Consider the following 23,768-nt stretch of genomic DNA (forward strand, 5'->3'; position numbering starts at 1 on the left):
GTCTCTGTCACTCTCATTCGCGATTTTTTTCACCCTCCCGCCACGTCTCTAATTAGCCCCCCTTTTTTTTTTTTATGCCCCGCTTTGTACGTGAAATCATTCACTCCCCTCCGTCCAATAGCAAGCACTCCATTTCTTCCGTCATTCGCCGGTCTTATGGAGATGGATGAAAGGCCGCCTCCGGTCGGAGAGCTGCGTGCGGGCGGTCGCAAATATCGAGGTGTCGGCTCGTTTAGTCACGGCCATATCAATCCATCCCCGGGTCACAGCCCCGTGCCGCAATCATCCTCGACTGGGCGCCAAACACAGCGCCGCTAAATGACTTCCATCGCTCGCTTGTCTTATTTCGCTGGTCCGAGTCCGTCCGCCGGCTGCGAGACTCTTCAACCCGGAGCCTGCCACATTATCCCTTCCACTCTGTAGTCACTCAACTGTGCCGCTTTCTTCAGTGTGTTTTTATTAGAATGAATGGGAGGCGGGCGGTGGTCGCATACGGACGGCCCGTGAACGAAAAGGGGGTGTCGCTTGAGAAAATTCCTCGTTGGACCAGAACACCTCTGACATGGCGCTCGGTGACGTCCGCCGTGTTTGCGTTTTGAAAAGCCGTTTTACCGTGGAAAATACAAGGAGTAAATTCCCCATGTGGAACAAAACTGCCTACTTTTATTCCAGCGATGTGCGTAACTCGATTTGAGCCGGTCCTGATGTGACCTTTTTTTGAGAGGCGCGATAAACTCATTTGCCGGGCGGCGCAAGAATTTGTGGCAATGCGTCGAAAGGAGGCACACTTTTTGTTTGGTTCTGTTTTATACTTATTATACCTACAAAGTGTTTTTAGACAAAGATTTACTCGAATTTTGACTTGACTACGACTGTGTTATCTTGGATTTGTGAGAAACTATGCAGCCACATCTGCGTACAAATTCCACCGATTGAACGGAACGCAAACTCAGCATTTCTAAAGCAAAAAGTAGTTCATCAGGGGCAAAAAAATGGCAGGCTTTAAATTGGTCACGCCCATCTCCAGATTTAAACCCCACCAAAGCATGCGTTTTTATATATAGAAGATTAAGTAAGTTACTATTCCAAGACAATATAAATGAAGTATGATCCATTTTGTGATAGTTTGGCATGGTCAAATGTGTGGCCTCCATGTGCCTGTATGCGCTTCCTACAACGTGCCGGTATGTGCGACTTGCGCTGAACAAAACAGTCCCGTTTGTCAAACGAGCACCCGCTATAGTATCAGTGGAAAAAATGCCTCCAACCGTTGCCATGCGAGCTTTTATTTGGAGTCAGCCAGTCCTCCATGAAGCGTGTCCAGTTGCTCCAGAATGCTGCTGCTCGCCTCTTGACTGGTACGCGTGAACTAATGAAGGGTTCAATGAATGTGCTTGTGAACTGATTGGGTTCGGTACCTCTAACAAGGTTAAGAACCACGGGTCGAAGCGTGTATATCACAACATTGAGCTCTTATACAAATTGTGAGATCCAGGATTCATGTTTGGAGGGGTGGAGCTATAGCTAGCTTGCTAGCTGCGTGCGCTCGTGGTACAAATGGGTAAACACGCAATTGTGCCGGATCACTGCTGATACAAACATGGCATCGATTTAGCCACGCCCAATAAATCAGGAAGACTTAAACGGTGAAAAAATGTTTAATGCTACATCTCCATAATCCAGGGATACAAATGTGTTAGTGTTGCACGGTTCAAAATAAGTAGTATCTTATTTGTATCATGTATTGAGAAACAAATCTCGGTCGAAGCGCGTATATCACAACATTGAGCTCTTATACAAATTGTGAGATTCAGGATTCATGTTTGGATGGGTGGAGCTATAGCTAGCTTGCTAGCTGCGTGCGCTAGTGGTACAAATGGGTAAACACGCAATTGTGCCGGATCACTGCTGATACAAACATGGCATCGATTTAGCCACGCCCAATAAATCAGGAAGACTTAAACGGTGAAAAAATGTTTCATGCTACATCTCCATAATCCGGGGATACAAATGTGTTAGTGTTGCACGGTTCAAAAAAAAGTAGTATCTTATCTTATTTGTATCATGTATTGAGAAACAAATCTCTGAATTCACTTTCCACGAAGCTGCCGACGTGCCATTATAAGCACGATGCGCCTTCCCGTTACATTCCCTGTAGGCTGACTGTTCTTGACATGGCGTCACTTTGCATCCGAGCTCTGTATATCCTCCTCGCTAAACTAAATCATGTTGTCATCTTGCTGGTCCTCGCCGTTCCAACCCAGCAAGAGACTATTTTCCAGCCTGACAATTCCGGCAGCAGCCTGGGAACGCCCGAAACGGCTTATTTTTTTGCTTCCCCACCCCTGGCCCCTGAGCACAAAGTTGTGATGATTACTGCCAACGCTCAAAGCTCATCTTCACTACAAGTGGGGAGTTCTGATCTGGAAAATTCGAAAGCCCCGTCGGAGGGTCTCGAGGACGTCCACCGTGCGGCGGCTGTTATTGACAGACGTACGATATCGTCGGATGCCGGTGCTGCGCGGCGTTCGGATGAATCGGCAGCGAAAATGCGATTAACGGATGGCAATCATAAGTCAGATTAGCCTTCCTCTGTACACCGGAATCAATCACTCGGCTTCCCATCACTCGCTAATAGTGGTAGGAAGGAACCATACTCAAGTCGATTTTCATGTACATGTCGCCTACTGTAAACTAACAAGGGTAGCTAGCACTCAGCTGGAACCCACGGCCAGAAGGAATCGGGGCCATCCAAGAAATACCTGGTGACGAGACCTACGGGTTAATACCCGGAGGTTGGGCTGTAGGGAAAAGTGAATAGAACGGTTTTTTTTTGCATTTTGCCATCTCTTCTATATAACAATGGACATTAACCCTAATTGAATGAATAACAGGAGCTACAATGAGCATAAAGAGTGTAGTCAGAGGCTATTTGCTAATGCACATCTGTTCAGAACGGCCCTAGTCAGTCACTCTCTCGACATCAGGACGTCGGTCGGCGAAGCTAGTTGAGTACATTTTGTTTTGGTTGTTTTGCTTAGAATTGACGTTCAATTCAGCTGATGAATTTTAAAATCTTGACGTTAAAACTACATGCGAAATGGTTTTATGCTGAGAAACGTTGCGATCTTGCTAGCTATTAGCATGCCAGCTGTTAGCATGTTCGCATTCGCTCAGTTCTCATCCGAAATAGCGGAGGTGGGAGTGAGTCACATATGTGCAAGTCGTAAGTATCTTTCCAGTAGAAACTTTCAAGGTTTGAGCAAGTTGTTTGTCAAGTCTAACAGTCTTGCTCAGTGACAACATTTTCGCATTAGCCACTTCGCACTCAGTGCCTGTACTTGTGTTAGCTAGCTCAACTAACGCAATCACCTTATTTTTTTTAATGGTCCCAAGACCATTCTCCATTTGGTCTATTACTTTACACAACCGAACGCCTAACCGACACGAATCTTAATTCATGTTTGACCAGCACTGCTAGCTCTGAGCTACACTGTGAACATAGCTGCCATGTGCCTCTTCGCTTTGATTTGCAACCCTTGCATGTAGCCTTCCCATGCAATTTGCAAAACCTTGAAAAACGATAAGAAATTGATGCCTTCCCATACATGGGCACTAATAGGCCACTAGATGGCGCCGAATGGCCCGAGGACAGAAACAGCGAATAGTTGAGTTTTTCCGCCAACAACGGAGGACAGGTTCCAAAACAAAAATCCGCGGATTGATACATTCCCGAAAGTAAAAAATATCATACAAATATTGCCCCAGTCTTTTCCGTTTCCAAAGATGATATGCTTTAGTGTCAGCTCTGTTGCCCGTAGGCGCTTTTTCTTCCCAAATTGCACCCTCTCGCTGTGGCATATCATTTGATTCATGCGAAGCTAAAGTACCTCAATGACACGCATGCCTTGATTACAATTGTCGAGACGCAGTTTTAGTCACAGTGTAGCTTCTCGCGACTGGATTGCAAGCATTACTCTCACCCTTTCTCACAATTTGGAGTGATGCCGTGTAAAAAAAAAAAAAAAAGACCTGGAGAGGGGAAAAAAGCGCCAAGCTGGAACCCACGGCCAGAAGGAATCGGGGCCATCCAAGAAATACCTGGTGACGAGACCTACGGGTTAATACCCGGAGGTTGGGCTGTAGGGAAAAGTGAATAGAACGGTTTTTTTTTGCATTTTGCCATCTCTTCTATATAACAATGGACATTAACCCTAATTGAATGAATAACAGGAGCTACAATGAGCATAAAGAGTGTAGTCAGAGGCTATTTGCTAATGCACATCTGTTCAGAACGGCCCTAGTCAGTCACTCTCTCGACATCAGGACGTCGGTCGGCGAAGCTAGTTGAGTACATTTTGTTTTGCTTGTTTTGCTTAGAATTGACGTTCAATTCAGCTGATGAATTTTAAAATCTTGACGTTAAAACTACATGCGAAATGGTTTTATGCTGAGAAACGTTGCGATCTTGCTAGCTATTAGCATGCCAGCTGTTAGCATGTTCGCATTCGCTCAGTTCTCATCCGAAATAGCGGAGGTGGGAGTGAGTCACATATGTGCAAGTCGTAAGTATCTTTCCAGTAGAAACTTTCAAGGTTTGAGCAAGTTGTTTGTCAAGTCTAACAGTCTTGCTCAGTGACAACATTTTCGCGTTAGCCACTTCGCACTCAGTGCCTGTACTTGTGTTAGCTAGCTCAACTAACGCAATCACCTTATTTTTTTTAATGGTCCCAAGACCATTCTCCATTTTGTCTATTACTTTACACAACCGAACGCCTAACCGACACGAATCTTAATTCATGTTTGACCAGCACTGCTAGCTCTGAGCTACACTGTGAACATAGCTGCCATGTGCCTCTTCGCTTTGATTTGCAACCCTTGCATGTAGCCTTCCCATGCAATTTGCAAAACCTTGAAAAACGGTGAGAAATTGATGCCTTCCCATACATGGGCACTAATAGGCCACTAGATGGCGCTGAATGGCCCGAGAACAGAAACAGCGAATAGTCGAGTTTTTCCACCAACAACAGAGGACAGGTTCCAAAACAAAAATCCGCGGATTGATACATTCCCGAAAGTAAAAAATATCATACAAATATTGCCCCAGTCTTTTCCGTTTCCAAAGATGATATGCTTTAGTGTCAGCTCTGTTGCCCGTAGGCGCTTTTTCTTCCCAAATTGCACCCTCTCGCTGTTGCATATCATTTGATTCATGCGAAGCTAAAGTACCTCAATGACACGCATGCCTTGATTACAATTGTCGAGACGCAGTTTTAGTCACAGTGTAGCTTCTCGCGACTGGATTGCAAGCATTACTCTCACCCTTTCTCACAATTTGGAGTGATGCCGTGTAAAAAAAAAAAAAAAAGTCTGGAGAGGGGAAACGAGAGCCCGTCGTCATTTTACGGCTTTAGCCGCCATCACTCCGGAGCAGTGAGTGTGTGTGTGTGTGTGTGTGCGCGTGGATGTGTGTGTGTTTATTTCTTTATTTCTTTATTTTACAATGCAATCGTGTCTTCCTCCACCACAAAGGCTCCTTACCTTTAATGGACTGTGTGCACTCATACCCGCCAGCCGCCACCAAATTGTCCCGGGCAGCCTGAGCGCCGGGTGTCCGTTCGGTCCAATCAAACACAATTCAGAGCGCGCGCGCGCTAACGCTCTGCGCCGTCTGTTTTCCGTCCTCTAACAGCCACCTCACGCAGGCCAGACGCCTGCAATCTGCTCCTCGTGTTTTCGACGCCCCATCAACGCGTGACCGGCCAAGTCACGATTTTTGCATATGCCGATGTTTTTGTGTGTGTGTGTGTGGGTTGTCCCACGCCGGTGCCAAATAAGTGTAAATCACGCTCGCTTTTGTTTTGCTGTGCGTCGCACCTCATTATGTCATCATGTAATACATTTTCAGCGTATGGAAATGAGGCCACACTTTTTTGTCCGCGAAACTCACTTAGTGCAGCTCTCAGGCACATTTTCTGATATATTGGATGGAATTATTCAGTCACAGAAGCCCTGCCGTGAGTCGTGGGTTAAAAAAAAAAGGAATAATTGACACCCCCAAAGTTTGCTTTGTCTTAGGCCCAGTTGTTGTTGGCTTTTTTGCACGTGGATATGCCCACTGTGAGCTTGCCTGTAAGCGCATGTCAGCGCCTTGTCTGTCTCCGATCAGTTGTTTTTCCTCGGACGCGGCAGTTTCTTGCAAATCTAATTAGAGACTCAAAATGTAGCCAGAGAGGGATTTTATTTTTTTTTTCCTCAAAGATTTTACTCATGTACTCCTGTCAAGTCGTGCTTCCAACTGACAACAGACTACGCACAAAAACACTGCCGACTCTTTTTTAATTGGAAAAACTCGCCCTTCAAGAGTTTTAAACCATTATCTGCCGCAAACTCTGATCCTTAAAAAAAAATGTACCAGAAATTCACCCATGGCGAAGACTCTCCAAAACTTCCTTTTATAACCCAGGCTAACCTTAGCTCCTCCCCAACGTACAAAGTGTATCTCGCCGTTGACGTGCATCACTTCAACAGGCAGTACTTCCTTGACACCAATTACTTATTATTTGGACAACGTTTGGGGATTTTAGGGCCTTTCAGAGAGAGCGAAACAAATGTTGTTCTTTTGACTTTGGGTTTTCGAGTCGCTCACATGATTTATCTGGCAGATTTATTTATTTATTATGATGGATGGCTTCCCTGATACAATTTGACATATTTTTTTTTAAAAATGGTACCTTTTGTTGTTTTTATTGCACAACACCTCCAGTGACCTTTTTTTTTTTTTGTTGTTGTTCTTTTTCTCTTGCAACAATTTTATTCCATTTTTTTCACGCAAACGTTGTCAGCATTCAACTGTGGAGCACCGAGGAGATGCCGAGTAATTAATCACAGCGTTGCTATTTGCACGCAATCACTCAAAACAACTGTCTGGTCAACCGAGGCGTCCTTCTCAATGCGGCGTCATCAACTCTGCTCTCGCGTCAAGTTGCGCTTAATCATGCCTCTTTATTTGGATGGGGACAAAACAATGCGCTCTCTTCAACAGATTGTTATTCCGCAAGTGTGCCAATTGTTTTGTCAAATATCCTCTTGTGGTCTGCAGGTTAGATCAGATTCCACTTGCCTTTCTGATTGCTTTCTCAGTTGATAAGGGAGGAGGAAAGACAAAAAAAAAAAAAAAAAATCACTCTGAACACGACCCCACACCGAAAAATAATTGCTTCGGATTATCTTTTCAAAACATCTGAGAATCAGGCCTTTGGTGACTTTGATCACAAAGGAGGGACGGCGCTCAAATTTTGGGTTGAGCCAGCTTCATTTTCTGTCGTTCCATTGATCATCAATCTGGAAAAAAAAAACCAAAACAATCACTGTTTGTTGACCACTCACATTTGTGATCGGGAATACTGAACCGGTTTAACACTCACGATTTTAGTGTAAGTGTTGTAAACTGTTTTCCGAGCTGGTCTGAGAAGCAAAAATTGCTCAACCTCTCACACCTCAGTATAATCCCTGATGATAATCATACACCCTGCACCAAAGGATAATCACTCAGGATTTTCTTTTATTCCAATAGAGGAATAAAAATCCTACAAGTCGGCCCGATTATCATCTCGGCTGTACTCCACTTTTCACACGCCAACGTCATCGAATAATCGTTCACGATCGTCTTTCAGAAACATCTTACAATCTAACCCTTTGCTGACTTTGATTGCGAGGAAAGAAAAATCCTCAAATTTGTCCAGATTATCGGTAGGTGTGTACACCACTTCATATTCCCCATATGGTTGTAATTTGTAATTTTGGGGCTTCTGAATGGCTACAGTGGGCTATTATTTTGGGGTTCACACACCACTTCTTACTTTTTTTTTTCCATCTACTTAAAAGTTTTTGTTTCTTTTTATTAAAAAAAAAAAAAAAAAAAAAAAGTAGCGCTGCCCGCATTGCATTATTTTGAGTTTATGGTGTTTGAAATCAGATTTTGCACCCTGCTGCGAAAACAGACACGCAACACCTCTCCTTCTCATTCAAGCTGCAAAACTATCAGCCCTTTTTTTTTTTCCCCCGCCTCACAAGTGCGGATATTAAACCTCACCTATCAGTCTTGAGCGTCCGTCTTTCATCGCCAACATATATTTTCCCGCCACTATCTTGTGCGTCCCGCCGCATGTACACCTGGTGAAATATTAATGTGTTTGCTGGGGTGTTGTTTTGGAATGCTGCCTTCACCCTTTCAATCCCAAATCCTTCTTCCTCATCACAAGCTTTGTTTGTGGGCCGAGGAGGAAGCGAGCAGCTATTCACAGGCTCGGGCAGCCGTCCATACTTTTCGTGCCAACGGCGTGTGTGTGCGTGCGCAATTGGTGTGTGTGTGTGGGGGGAGGGGGGGGCAGTGGTGCGCAGTCATGAAGTACAAATACTTTGTCACCGAACTGTAAATTTGTGGTGCTTCAATTGATCGGGCCGATTTCTTGGTAAAAGTATGTGATCGGCATGTCGATTAATCCCTTTCATTGCCGATCACAAAAAAACAAACAAACAAACAAAAAAAAAAAAAAAACCCCGATTAGCCGCAGCTTGTACTTTGCATTCTGCCCGTTAGACACGTGCAGGGGCAGCCTAGACTGTGTTTTGGTATTTTCACAGACCCACACAAGCTGGTGAAGCATGCCGAATTTTAAAAAGGGCATTTTGCGCCGTCGTGGGTGTTAACACAACTGACTTGTTCCGCCTCTCATGCCCACCAAATTCAGCGTTGGTTTTTGTTTTTTAAATGGCCCTCTCCCATAATAATGGCAAAAATGGGAACAAAATTTACATTTTACATTTTTTTTTCCAAAGGGTATATAACACCACTCTTTCCCAATGCATCAAAACATTACACGACCTATGAAATATGACCTTTGTGACCATTTCTGTCATCATCTTATCAGGGAGCAGTAGCTCGTTATCAACGTTAAGTAAAAATCATGTACAACCAAATAGTTGAACTGATGTCTTCTGATTGGTCGAGTTGATTTACTATATATATATAGTGTGTGTGTGCGCGTGAGTGTGTGTGAGTCGGTATTGAAGTGAAGCTGCGGTCAGCGTCTTGAAATGATCTCAAGCTTGACGTGCAACTGAGGCCCGCCTTCGCCCTCCGCGTCCACTCGCTCGCTCTTAAGGCTAAGCCGCCACACCGTAGCTTGAATAAGCTCTCAAACTGCAGGTGCTGCGCGTTGCTTTGTGCGGCGGCGATGTTTGGAAATCTAGTTTTGTGGGTGTGTGTGTGCGCGCGTGTCGGGTTGAAGCTTTACGCGCCGGCACCTAAATAAGGAATGAGCTTAGTAATCGTGAGCTGTTCCCTCGTGTTGTGATCCGCCGCACCCGTGTCGGGCTATTCGCCCGGAGATCTTCTTGGGTTTACCCTGCTCGCACTTTGGGCAAAGCTAAAATGTATGGTATTATTATTATTATTATAATTATTATTCTATTGTGTGCGACGCATGCATGTGCTTGTCAAGCGGCTGGTTCCCTGGCGCAGAGCGCGATGCACCGAGTCCAGCTCATCAAATTAGCCGCTTTGCATCCAAGGCGGCTAATTTGCGTGAGAAAAGGGCGTTGCACTTGATTTTACACCGGAATAATGCTGACGTTCCTCCTCCGCTTGCTTATCTTGCATTCTTCCTTTGGAGCCTTTGCGCAGGCAGATGGAACTTTTACCTGAGAGCGGCAAAAAAAAAAAAAAAAAAAAAAAATAGATGCTCGAAGGTCTGCCACGTTGAACGCTCTCAGCTAGCGTCGACCAGCTTGCTTCTTGGCTAACTTTTGCCACCGTTTGGAGTAAAAGCTGTGACCCGTCAAGCGTGAGCAACTTTTTTTTTGGACAATTTTCACATCAATGAGCCTTCATGCCGAGTTTATCACCATCCAATGTATGTGATTTTAGTCTAGAATATTTCGATATTGTGCTGGAATCCTCTCTCGCCACACCCACTTTTCGCCACCATTTTTAGCGCTCCTTCAGCCACGACGGCATTTCGCGTCTGTCTGTTTTGCCGTACATATATGACGTTTGTCGCCTTTTGACGACGTGTACTGTAATTTCCGGACTATAGAGCGGATCTGATTATAAGCCGCACCCACTCCATTTTTAAAGGACAAACCCTTTCGTACACATATAAGCCTCACCTGGCTATAAGCCGCAGGCGCCCACATTGTAACATGAGATATTTACAAAGAAAGACGGTGCACAGAAATATACCTCAACATACCTTAACTTTTCTTCCCAAATAGTGCCTGTCCCAAGAAGAAGCAAAGAAGGAAAAATAAAAAATATCAAAATAATATTTCGTCAATATGAAAAAAATAGAAGCAAAAAACAATGGGGAAAATGTATTCTGAATCACTTTTGTTATTCAGTCCACTTGCAACAGGGCCTAAATGGGGGAGACGTAGAGGTGAGCCGATCCCAAACAGATCCAGCAGATAGAATGGAGCAATTATAATGTTTTGAAGTTTTTGTTTTTTCTTTTTTTTTTTTGTCAATCTTGGCAGAGGTCTTCAGTATTTTATCCTTTTCAATTTTTTTTTTTTTTTTTTTTTTTTTTAAGGTTATGGTCCGGAAATCTCATCTCATCTCACGCCATCTCGCATTTCCTTGCTCCATTCATTTTACCAGCGTATATCGGTACCGTTAAAAGGTCTAACTTTTTACACGGCAGCTGTGAGCTTTCGGCGCGTTTGCGAGCGTTTCACGGAGCGCCATAAATCAGCACGTGGGACATAAATGTTATACGGGGGGTACGGCGCGTATACGTTTATTTGATTATTCCGGCGACTGGAAATACCGGAAGCAGCGGCGGAGTTCAAAGACGTCCATCTTGTCTCGTCCCATCCGATTTACACACCCGGTGAGAATGAATTCGTCCGACTGCATTCGATCAAGCGTGTCTCGGCACACTTCACTCACTCACTCACTTTTTTTTTTTTCACCTCTTAAGAGACTCGGCGGCGGGCTGCTTTTGTTTACTCCCAGGTGGAACATTTCCATTTGAATGAATGTGTCCAATCTGCACTTTTGGGTGAATATTTCATCTTTAAAGACTCACGGGTGACATATGAGAATATGAGTCGCGTGCGTATTGTGTCGATGCAAGCGGCAAATCTCCACCATGGGCCTTCAGTCATGCCGGTTTTTTTTTGTTTTTTTTCACGCGGACGCTGATGGAGGAACGTGTTCCCCGACATTTGCTGCCGTGCGTTGGGCGCATGCTAATCCCGTCATCCAAAGGCTTCAAAAGATGAACTTTGGACTTCTTCTATACATGAAAGATAAACCTTGCCCGGAGCGCTGAGAGGATGAAATATTGTCAGCCTCCCCCAAAGGAAGGCGTTGTTGTTGGCGGCGTTGGCGGCAGGGGGGGGCGGGCGGGGAGGACTTCCATCTGTGTGCTGCGTTCAAGGACAACAGTGTTATCCCGTTTGGAAGCGAATGAAACGAGCCAGTGTTGTCGCTGGGGTGTAGAAGTGTGGACGCCGCTGTCACCATTGCCAAGCCGAGCGCGAGGCGGCGGCGGATTAAGAGGGGTACACGCATCGCGATCGGGCTTTAATTTGCGCATTTCCCCTCGTCCCGATTGTCAGGAGGACCAAAATTATTATTCGGGGTGATTCTCCGGGGTGGTCCAGTGGTTAGCGCGTCGACCGTCGTGGATGGTTGTTCGTCTCTGTGTGCCCTGCGGTTGGCTGGCAACCGGTTCAGGGTGTCCCCAACCTACTGCCAGAAGACGGCTTGGATCGATTCTGTTGTCAGATTTTTTATTTTTTAATTTTTTTGTATTTTTTTCTCCACCCTGTTTTGTTTGGAAAGCACTCACGGCCAACACTGATCAATGCTAAACCTGATCAATATTTACAATCGCAAATGAGTACGCGTGCGATCAGCACCAAAGTTGGGCCAAGTCACAAATTCCGCAAATGGGACAGGAATTGGAATGAGTGACGATTAAGTGGAGCGCACCCATCTTGTGGTTGTTTTTTTTTTTCTTGTCGTGACTTCATTTCCCTCCGGTTAGATGGTGACGTTTGGGTTGCTGCTTTGAAGAATTTTCTTTTGCTGAAATGTGTTTTGTGCAGCAGGGCACATAGGCGCGGTAAGCTGCATTTTCGGTTAGCTTTGTACACCCTGTCATGTTTCTGACTGAAGCTTACCGAATAAAAATAAATCCATCCATCTATCAAATAATTGGAGCATATATGAAAAATGGACCTCTTCGCAATCCAAGTCAGCGAAGGCCTCATTGTAGGATGTCTCGAGATTATCCTGAGTGGTTATCCTTTGGTGTGGGGTGTGTTAATCGTGATTTTTAAAAAAAAAAATTGTTTTCCCCCCTACCTAATCAAAAAAACAGTCGCGGGTGTGACAGTCATAAATGTTAAACATGTTGATGACATATCCTTCTGTTTGTGGACAACGTCAAATACAGCCTGAGGCGATTGACGATAACGGGAGCAGGAGAAACACATGCCAACAATAATCGTTTTCCTTCTCTTACGACCAAATGCAGCAAAGGTCCAATTGTTGGATGTCTCTGATAACTCCGGAATGATTCTCAAGTGTCAGGTTCACAATGAACCGAATAACGTTTCCGACCCCAGAAATACAGACACAGACAAGATGCGATAACAAAAATGTTATCGCAAATATTAAATGTTTTTAAAATATTAAATATGATCAAAAAAACTCAAAACCGACAAAGTCCAAAACAGAAAACGCTGGACATACACACGTACTTTCCAGCGGTCCGGATTTTTCTCAGTTTTGGTACTACAACAGGCATAATTATGAATGTGGTGTGCAATGTCGCTCATCTGAAGCACACCACATGCAATAAAAACTGCAAGCACACACCGCGATGCCCCCCCCCCCGCCCCCAACCTTATGTGTGGGGTCTCTCATTTACAAAAAGGTTTAGGATGTCAAACATTCGGTATGTGAGTCATTAACTTCTTGTTTGAGTCATTTGACTTCATTGTTTGGTTTTGCGTCAGGCCTCGTGACGAACAACTGCGGCAAGTGTCGATTTGTTTGCCCCCCCTCCCCCACCCGTGCTCATAAACGACGCGGTTAATGTGATTCGATGTCATTCAGCTCACACTGTGTCTGCTTTCTTCTCTATTAATCTGTCTCTCTTTGAGCCTCTTCTCGCCTCTCTTCAATCAAACGATTTGTCTTTGGGACCCGCTCAGGAGATTCATCCTGTGAAGTCCGCAGTGGAAATTTACTGGTTTAGCTTGAGTAATGTCAAGCACGCTGTCATCGCAACAGAAGTGAGGATAAGGGGTTCCGAAAGTGGGCAGTAACGGTCGTGATCTTGTTGCTGGGTTTCGAACCCACGCCGCCACCACTTCCTGGAAGCGGAGAGCGCTGACCACCAAGCAAAAAACCCGCGCTGCATGTCCACAGGCCGGCACCCTCTTTCAAGGCTCAAAGGAGTGAAGATTTACAAACCTACATTCTCACAGCACGTTACACTCACCTCCCGGAAACCTCCCTCCCAATCCGGGTCATGGCACCACTGCAACATCGAGGATCCTGCTGCCTTCACACACTTCGCTCGCTTGGAAGTGGAGCATGCTGACCGCTGAGCTCAAAGCTAAGACCAGCAGCTCAGTGGCCACATTCTCTTTGAAGGCTCCGAACTGTTAGCTTGTCCTGATGTACATTCGCGCAGCAAAAACACGAAACTGTTATGTATGTATGAATGAAGATTTTTTTGTGTGCGTGTATGTGTGTGTGTATATGTGTGTGTGCAAGGCGCACTTTTAATGAATGACCTATTTTAAACGTGTTTTCATATATAGGGCGGCACTTTACATTATAAGGCACATGGAATAGAAGCTACAATAGTGGCTGTGGATGCGCTATGCATCCACTAGATGGAGCTATGCTAAAGGGAATACAATACAATGCAACACAGCTATATTTATATTGAGCCTTCATAGCCGCTGCAGCTACTACAAAGCCATTGAGAACTGGCCACAAACACGGACATGAAACATATAAATACAAATTACAAAACAATAAATGAAAGACCAAAGTTATGAAGACAACCGATTCAACAAAAAGGCACACAAACCTCGCAGGCTCACATCCACAAGGGGCTAAATAGCCTGAGAAGTCTTGCTTGGCTCCTTCTTCCTTCGTTTAGTTCGTAGTTAACTCTGCTTTTGGTCTTGTCTTCGCTTCATTACAGCTGCGCAGAGTTCACAAAGTAGTTGTCTGTTTGAGTGTGTGTTGGCGATTCGTGCCGGGCAGAACCTTTTTAGGTGACCACTAGATGGCAGAGGAACACGAACAAGGAAACAACTCAATGGGGAATATAAAGACAGTGTAACGCCATATATAGGGTGCATCGGATTATAGGGCGCACTGTCGGCTTTTGGGGAAATTGAATGTTTTTAGGTGTGCCTTATCATGCGGGAAAATACGTTATGTTTTTTTTTGTTTGTTTGTTTGTTTGTTTGTTTTTTTACGTGGGTCCTTGAGAATAAAATGTTACATTGCCGATTGATACCAACAACAGACCTGTTAGCATGTTCCAATTTCTCTTTCCTGTCCTTCTCCTCCAGAACGCATTCCACCTGCAGATGTCAGCCCGCATGCCTCCGTCTTCCCTGGGCGGCCTGCTGCTCGCCGTCCTGCACGGGAGCGACAGGGACCGGGACCGGAGCGGCATGGAGGACGGCAGCTGGGGCGCCGCGGCCGTGCTCTGCTCCGGCTGGGAGGAGGGCAGCGACGGCCTGCTGTCCCACATGCAGACCCACAGCGGCGCCGCCTGGCACCTGTGGGATGTGGTCAATCTGACCCAGGTCTCGGGCGACGACGGCGGCGGTGGTGGCGGCGGACGGGGCGAGGCCAGCGAGGAGAGGCGTGAGGACCAGAGGGAGGAGGAGGTCTTGAGGATCCTCTCCACGCGCTTACTGCGGGCCTCCTCGCCCGTCTCCAGCGTCCTTCTTCTGGGCTCGGACCCGGAGTGTCTTTCCTCGGTGCTGCGGGTGGCCCAGCGGCTCGCCGCGTCGCTGCCGGCCCTGCAGTGGATCATGGGGTACCCGCTGTCGCCGGACTCCCTGCATACCTTGGGGGGTCCCCTCGGCCTGCTGGCGTACGGCGAGGTGGGACGCAAGCCAATCAGCTTCTACATCCGCGATGCCCTGCAGCTGATTGGCCGGGCCGTCACCGCGGCGGCCGCGCCCAGGCCCGACTTGGCGCTGATGCAGAACGCGGTTAACTGTTACGACAAACCTACGCGACGAGATCCCCTTTCGTCGGGACGATATCTGTCCAGGTGAACGCACACACACACAAATAGATACACACAGGGGAACAAATTCATGAAACGTCATCATCATTTCTGGAAACTTCAGATTGTCATGAAACATCCTATGATGTCATTTGCATTTTGAGGGTAATAAGCATATGAAAATGAAAGGATTTTTATGATATATTGTCCTCATGATTATTTGAATGTGCACCAAAATGTGATACCCAATCCCAGATATCAAAAACCCTCCCAAAAAAGATTTCTTTCAACGGGTAAGCTCTAAGTGAGCGTTAAGGTGGAGAGTCCCCTTAGCTTTTTGAGTGACAAGTTTGGCGCGAGGCTGCTGCTGGCTCCATTTGCGATTTTCCACAGCAGCGTGGGCTGAATCGTAGCGTGGGTGGGGGTGGGTGTCAGGGAGACGGTCGGGTGTCATTGTCGCCGCTTCCGCTGCGTTTTCTTCACTCGCTGCGGATTTAAAAGAGAGCGTCTGACAGCTTCCTCGGGTTTCTGTCAGGCTGCCGTCTACTATTCGCGCGCACACATTCTCGCGAACCCATTCTGAGCAACGTATTAAGCCATTAACATTTTCCCCACTTAAAGCCAGACAAAGCTACGATCCTGTCATGTTTACACAGCTCTCGCTGATGTGAGCGATGCGCGGAAACATCCGCGTGACGCCGCCTGGACCGGCGTCGCTCTGACAGTCCGTGTGGAGTTGATTTTTAAGAAGGCACGATGGATGAAACGGAGTGTATCCGATCCACTTTTACCCTTCTCTTTCTCGGGTGGTGAGGGAGGCGGATTTGCATCGCAGGGTGATGTGAACGCCAGCTGAGCGCCATCATCAACAACATAATCGCTAACCGGAGAGCCCCCGTCGACTGCAGTTCAAGTGAGCGCGGGTCGTGCCAGAACAATTTAGAGTCGGGAGGCTACGGGCTAGAACGAGTCAAGAGAGTGTCGAGGGTTACAAAGCAATACGAGCAGACGACTCGCTTGCCAGAGGCGGAGGGAGTAGTCGGTTAAGCCGTCTGTGGTGAAGTCGAGAAAATAACGGGGAAATGACATCCAAACCATATGTCACATACCAAATCGTGAATTTTGACGTAGCATTCCACCCCTCGGACCGACTCGTCGGCCGGGAGTCAGGATGGGCAAGTAGGTTTCGTATTGGGCCAATGCGAGCCTTATTTCAAGGTATTGGGTACAGTGAAACTCCTCCACAACGAAATCATGTTTGCAGCCAGAAATTTTTCACAACAGGGGGTTTTTCACTGTAGCAAATTTGATCTCAGATGTAAACACACACACACACACACACACACACACACACACACACACACACATACAGCGTGTTTTTGTGTCACCTAGAGATTCCCTGATGACATCTTGCATGAATTATACAAATTCAGCGCACATAAACACACACACACACACACACACACACACACACACACACACACACACACACACACACACACACATACACAGGGTTTTTTTTCGTTGTATGGGGGGGGCAGGAAAGTGGGAATGGTGTTAATGCATGAAGATTTTTTCACACTAGGGGGTATTTTCGCCCATGGAGGTTTCGTTGTAGAGGAGTTTCCCTGTACTCATCCAGGCTGCTGATACTAGCTGCTGATACAAAAGGCAAATTTGATGTTGAGTAAGCCCTCCTCGCCTGTAGTTGGCACTATTGGGACGACAGCTGAAATGAGCATTTATGCAAACTCCGGCGCATTTAAACTGTTTATTTGTGGGTTAATTGTATGCATCCAAAGTAATAGTTCTATCGGTCCACGTACCCGTGAGTAATCAAGATCTGGAAAAAAGTGGTATCAGACTTTCCTAGCAGGGAGGAAGACAAATATAAATCGAGAGAAAAGAAGGTAATAGGGTGCGGTGGGGGCGCACTGAGTTACCACGCCAAGAATAAACTTATAGCCTTAAAAAGTTTGGCTGTGGTTCTATTTCAGCTGCCTGTAATAATCATAAAATTCGCCGTTGCTTATTCCCCAGAGAGCATTAAAGAGAAAATACGCACACGGGGGACACGGCAAGCCGGAAGGGGAGGAAGAAAAACACAAATTAAGTCACAATGAAGTTGAAGCAGCACTTGAGGGGGGAGAAGGTTGATGGAGAAGTATCTGAAATCGCTGCCATCTCGCCGGACATCGATTGCGTCTCTGCGAGAGATTAAAAAGCCCCCAAAACAAGCTCACTCGGGTATCATCCCACAGTGAAGTCAACTTTCCCTCCGGAGAAAGACGGAGCGATAAGAATGTGAAACGAATGCCCGAGATTCCCTTATGGAGTCATGACTGACCAGGGCCGCTTTGTTGACATTGACTCTTGACCGCGGCAATGGGCCGGTCAGGCGTTATTGACAGGAAGCCATCCCTCTCCGACACCGCCGGCCGGGGAGACTTATCAAAATGCACTCATCCATTCGAGGTGGCCTTTGGCTGTGGCACAAAAATATTTGGTGCGGGGAGGGAAAAAAGGATTCTACGCTTATCATGACACCTGAATCTCAAAAAGTAGATGAACAAATGGACGTGAGCTTTAATTTCCTTGTCGCACGCCTGAGCAGAGATCAGATCTGTGACCTGGAACAAAAACATTCTTGGGAGGGTAATAAAAAACAAAAACAAAAAAAAGATTCTTCGTGTCGCTTCACATAAATCTCGAAAAGTGGAGGTCAGGCTCTCTGTCTTTAAACATGCATTTGTTACATATTGTGATGCATTTTTACACTTTTATGTCTAAATTTTGGGGGCGCTTGGAACGGATTAGGGCATTTACATGGAAACCGCGTCTCTACTTGCAACATTTTCTAGTTAAGAAATTTCTACCAGAACCAATTAATTTCATAAGTCGAGGCACCACTGAATTTTGTTGTATTTATCCGCCACACCTTAAAGGCCGGTCCCTGAAAATATTGTCTGACATGAAACCGGCCCGTGGAGCAAAAAATGTTGGGGACCGCTGATGTACAGGACAAGAGCGTTGTCTGTGGCCTGGCACAGAAGCATCCTGGAAAAAAAACAGGATTCAGAGTGAAGAAACGGGACGTTGAAGAGATGTGAGATTTAATTTCTTTGCGTGCGGCACAAGAGTCTGGCCCGCCTTGATGAATCATCCGTCTTTCGGTATATGAAGATTCCGCCGCGCTACCACCGTGAGTGATTTCAGCCTCCCAGACCGGGGAAGCACTTGCACTTTTATTGTCAAGGCGGCTGATGAGGAAACATTAAGCGGCAGGCGACGGGGATGACACCACAGGTGCATTTGGAAAAAGGGTTTTTGCGGGAGACCGATTACAGAAATGGATTATGGCGCTACCGAGGTAAATAATGACACCGGGGCCAAGAAAGAAACCGGCGAAATTCGCAAACGGAAAAAGACTCGGCGCGGAGGTTAATGACCCGCGTGATCAATCTAACCATTATTATTTCACAACGCATATCTCATGCTTAATGGGGAGTTGGGTGGGGATTACATTCTACGCACGTCGATTCCCGCGATGGAAGAGTCTTAAAACAAGGAAAGACGAGGTAATCTCTCGCCGGGGATCATCGACAGTCCGTGCACGGTTCACCGCAGATATCCGACGCGGTGATCCCAGCGTTCTTTAACATTTAAACAACCCGGCGCACCGTTTCCGGTGACCCGACACCGATCAAGATCTGATCGGACGTTACTACGCCGCCTCCTCAACGAATCGCTAAGACGCGAGCTAACATTGCCCGTGCGGTTCGAGAAGCCATGCGCAGATCCATGCGCCAAGCGGAATCGCTCATCCCGATGTCTTCCCCGGCAAAGAGCCCCGTGTGGAAGCCACCGCGGCGAGTGACGCGCATAGCAATGTCTTGTCGGGATGGACTTTTTCCAATTCGGAGAAGACCCCGCGCTGCTCCGCATTAACTTTTAATTATGACTTTCCGGGAGATGCAATTCCCCCAACCGAGATGACTCGCTCAAGCTGCGCTATCAGAGCGTGGCCCGCCGCCATCTCCTTTTTAACCTTTTGATTGCTTCTTTCCCAGTTTGCCATTCCTTCGTTTGCTGAAAGTCGAGCTGTTTATTCTCCCGGCGGTGATTAGCATGACTGCCTCACACTTCTGTGGTGCGGGGTTTGAATATTGGCTCGCGGCCTTCCTGTGGGGAGTCGCATCTTTTTTCCCCGCATGCTCCGGCTTCCCACATATCAATAAGTTGGCGCCACGTTTGACCCATCGTTCAGGTTTGTTATCTCGGCCCTAACCTGAGTTTTTGTATTTTCTCTTTCCTGGTACGATGGCTTCCGCCCACGTTCCAGAAACGCGCATATTAGCCTCATTATAGACTTTAAATTGACAACAGATGTGAATGTGACCCGCGATTGGCCGGCGACCAGTTCAGGGGTTTCTCCGCCGACTGCCCGACGATAGCTGGGATCGTCTCCAGCGCCCCCCCCCCCCCGACCGTCGTGGGGATCAGCGGATTAGAAAATGGATGCATGTGAATGTGACCTTGATTGCTTGTTTGTACGTGTGACCTTTGAGTGGGTGGCGACTAGTTCAGGGCGTACCTCCACACTTGGCCAAAGTCAGCTGGGATCGGCTCCAGTTCACGCGCGACTCTCATGAGGCCAAGCACTATCGGAAAAAAAAAAAAATGGATGTTTCTTCTCCTTTGACACTTGAACCCAAACCGTTTTTTTTTTAAAGTGTTTGTAGTGTCTTTTTATGGATGTGAGCAATCGGAGCCATTGAAAGAACGACTGAATTTCTCCACGCCGATAAATAATGTCCAGTCTTCGCCCACGATATCACGACTCATCGCTCGTGCCCCTGCTATATTGAAACATTTTCAAGCGATCATTTTTTTATGTTTGTATTTACATTTTCTCCTGTTTAAAGTGTGTGGAAGGGGTAGAAATATAAACGTACTTTTTTTTTTATACTGTCTCTATCTCGACTGTCTAGGTTTTTTCCCAACACCTCCTTCACCGGTGCCACAGGCCTTATCCAGGTGGATGCTGACCTCTCCAGAATACTTTCCTCGCAGCTCTTCCACGTCTGGAGCCTCAAGAGGGGCGCCCTGGGCCAGCCGGCCTGGGTCACTGTGGGCCAGTGGTCCCGAGGCAGGCTGGAGTTGGAGGGTGGCGTCCACGGGCTGGCGGGGGGCTTCAGCAGCAGCCCGGGTCAAGGCCTCGGCGCCGGGGTGAGGGGAGGTGACGGTCAAGGGGACTTTAACGCCGGGGGACGCTGGAGGCCCGGGCTTTCGGTGGAGGGCCACCGTCTGCGGGTGGTGACCCTGGTGGAGCACCCGTTTGTGTTCACGCGCGAGGTGGACGAGGACGGGCTGTGTCCTGCCGGGCAGCTCTGCCTGGACCCGAGGACCAACAGGTCAGATGTGATACAAGGACTCTTCAACCAGCTGCATAATCCCAACGCGTCAGCGGCAGACTGGGAAGGCATTAGTAAGTTGGCTTTCACTTTAATTCCGCAGTATTTATTGACCACAAGCGATAGACTTTTTTGACAATTTTCATCTTGCATTTGAAGCGACCCCTTACTAACACCTTTGGGATAACCAAGTGTGCCTTTGTCCAAATCAATTCCATTCATTGTTTCTTTTTCACTTTCTCAAGATTTTTTTTGATGTAGGTTTTCCCGAACTAAGCGTCTGGACCAGGGGTTGGCAACCCAAAATGTTGAAAGAACCATATTGGACCAAAAAAACAAAATGTCTGGAGCCGCAAAAAATTAAGAAGAAATATTTATTCTACACATTTTTACAGCATTGTAAAGCATGAAGAATGTTTGTGTCATGTTTGTACTCCTACAGAAACCATATTAAAGCAAAAAATATATTTCCCTCCCCCCTCTTTTTCCATTTTCAAACATTTTTGAACAAGCATGCGGCTCTGGAGCCACGGGTTGCCGACCCCCGGTCTGGACCAAGATTGCAGATGCGAACCCCAACCCTAACCCTATTTTTTTTTAAACTCTAAACCCTAATCCTTAACCCTGACTTGAAACTTGGACACCAAAACCCGAAGACCCTTTCCAACCTTTAACCCTAACCAGAAACCGAACCACTCATTGTATTCCTTAATCCTAATCACGATCTCAAACCATTGATCCTTTTACCTACCAGCCAGCGCACTTTTTATTGGGTTGTCCACGCTAACCCTAACCCCCTACACCTGACACCAAACACTTAGCTTGAACCGAAAACCCAACCCCTAACGCTTAACCCTTTCCCCGACCTTTGAATCCAAACGTATTTCACTCGAGACCTGCACGGAGGTGCTGGTATCAAAGCTTATTTTGGCTCTCCCATCACCAGCTCGGCGTGCAAAGGGAATTACACGAGAGTCAGCACTAATCTCGTTGTTTGGAGCTCGATCAGAATTCAATTCACGTCGCCGTCTTCCCCTTCGCAGGCCTTCCGGAGGACCTGCGCAAGTGCTGCTACGGCTACTGCATCGACCTACTGGAGAAGCTGGCGGAGGACATGGGCTTCACCTTTGACCTCTACATCGTGGGGGACGGGAAGTACGGGGCGATGAGCGGCAGCGGCCGCTGGACCGGCCTGGTGGGCGACCTGAGGAGCGGCACGGCCGACATGGCGGTCACCTCCTTTTCCATCAACTCGGCCAGGAGCAGGGTCATTGACTTCACGTCGCCCTTTTACTCCACCAGCCTGGGCATCCTGGTACAGTGGCTAGCGGTCATCATTAATTCCATTTGTGGTATTTTTGGCATCTTGTTGAGGGCGGAGAATCCGGGGCATGTCTAACAATGTGCTGACATCTTCAGTCAGCCCTCAGCCGCTGATGGGAAGTAACCAAGTGCAAATGCGTTTCATACGTTAGTCGTTGATTCGCTCCTATTCCCACTGCGTACTCCATTTTGACTTTCTTTTTTTATTTATTTTTTTACCTCCACTGAATACGGCAGGATGTTTTAAAAAAAAAAAAAAAATGGAGACGTAAATGGAGAACAGTGGAGCCTTACTGCAGTTAAGATCTTTTATTAATTACGGTTTTTAATGCAGACATAAAATGCTATTCTCGCGCTGACAATTTCTGTCTCATCTGAGCAAACACATAAAAATCACATTTCCTTTTTATTCAAGTACATTCCAGAGTCTGTACTTTTTAAAAAATTTTTACTCATGTAAATAACGCCGTCGTATTTATTTATTTATTTTTAATCTTTGCTTCTACAGTAGAGAGCGTGAGTAATTTCGAATCCCTTGTCAGCATTCAGTCATTTCTGCCAATGCGGGCCGCCGCCCCCGCCGCTTGATTTCCCCCTTTGGCCCCTCTCATCCACCAACTGGAGTTCATTAGCGAGTGAATAATTAGTTTCGCTTTACGCCGGGCCTATTAATTATGGAAATTCCCCCAAAAATGAGCAGCGGTTTAAGATGCCGTAACGGCTCGGAGAGGCGGGCGGCAGGAGACGTCTGAGCGGAGCCCCGAGACACGCTGCCGTTATTCGTTTGATTTGTTAACATCTCCCCGTGCAGCTGACACGCTGCGATGTATAATACAATCTGACTGTAGGGTCCCGTTTCGGAAGAAAGGCTCATCTGTCTGTAAGAAAAGGGGGGGGAAAAAAACCTTCCTTGTCCTTCCAGAGTCGACAAATTGTGCAAAATGGAAAACTCTGTGGATGGATTTTACAAACTAATTACGGCTGTCTGTGTTTACCGACAAGATACCTCGGGCTGGTGGTAAAAATATGATGCAGAAACTGAAACGGCTCTCTCAAGGATTTCAGAGGAAAATGGATACACAAAGTTAGGTGTGTAACTGGACTATTTTACAGCACGCTGAGCATTACCGGGCTTGCAAAAGTGCCATCGAAATGGAATCGCTGTCAAAGAATGATAGAAAGTCACGAAAGCTTTTTTTTTTTTTAATACTCAACTCAACTGAACTGTATCCAAAGAATGATAGAAAGTCACGAGAGCTTTTTTTTTTTAATACTCAACTCAACTGAACTGTATTTATAGAGCACGTATACAAGCTGTATACAAAGTGCTGTACATGGGGCAAATATCAAATATGCAACAATAAACACTAAAACGATAAATTAATAACGAAGACAGTAGAAAGCACAAAAACAATCAAACTAAAATCAAGTCTGAGTCATACTGAGTCAGACCTGAGGCACCGGGCAGGCGTGTAGGGGCGGAGTAGCTCAGAGTGGTAAGATGGGGCAATTATTAAAGAATTAAAGATCCATCCATCCATTTTCCGATCCGCTTATCCGCTATCTTAAAAAGAACTCTAAAATGTATCGGGAGCCAGTAAAGAGTAGGAGTGATGTGCTCCCTCTTATGAGTACCAGTCAAGAGACAAGCAGCAGCATTTTGGACCAACTGGAGACGCTTCATGGAGTATTGGCTGACTCCAAAGTGAAGTGCGTTACAATAATTCAGCCAAGATGTCACAAA

General features: G+C 46.5%; 1 protein-coding gene across 1 annotated transcript in view; it reads left to right on the forward strand.

The window, feature by feature from the left end:
- The window catches only part of grin3ba (glutamate receptor, ionotropic, N-methyl-D-aspartate 3Ba), a 105,608-nt gene that overhangs the window by 59,881 nt on the left and 21,959 nt on the right, over nucleotides 1-23,768 (forward strand). Inside the window, exons 2-4 of the mRNA XM_019890572.1 lie at nucleotides 14,617-15,332; nucleotides 20,279-20,775; nucleotides 21,745-22,016. Coding sequence (XP_019746131.1) covers nucleotides 14,617-15,332; nucleotides 20,279-20,775; nucleotides 21,745-22,016 — 1,485 coding nt within the window. The remainder of the gene's footprint in view (nucleotides 1-14,616; nucleotides 15,333-20,278; nucleotides 20,776-21,744; nucleotides 22,017-23,768) is intronic.

The sequence above is a fragment of the Hippocampus comes genome, unplaced genomic scaffold, assembly GCF_001891065.2.
Source record: "Hippocampus comes isolate QL1 unplaced genomic scaffold, H_comes_QL1_v1.1 scaffold168, whole genome shotgun sequence".
Lineage (NCBI taxonomy): Eukaryota > Metazoa > Chordata > Actinopteri > Syngnathiformes > Syngnathidae > Hippocampus > Hippocampus comes.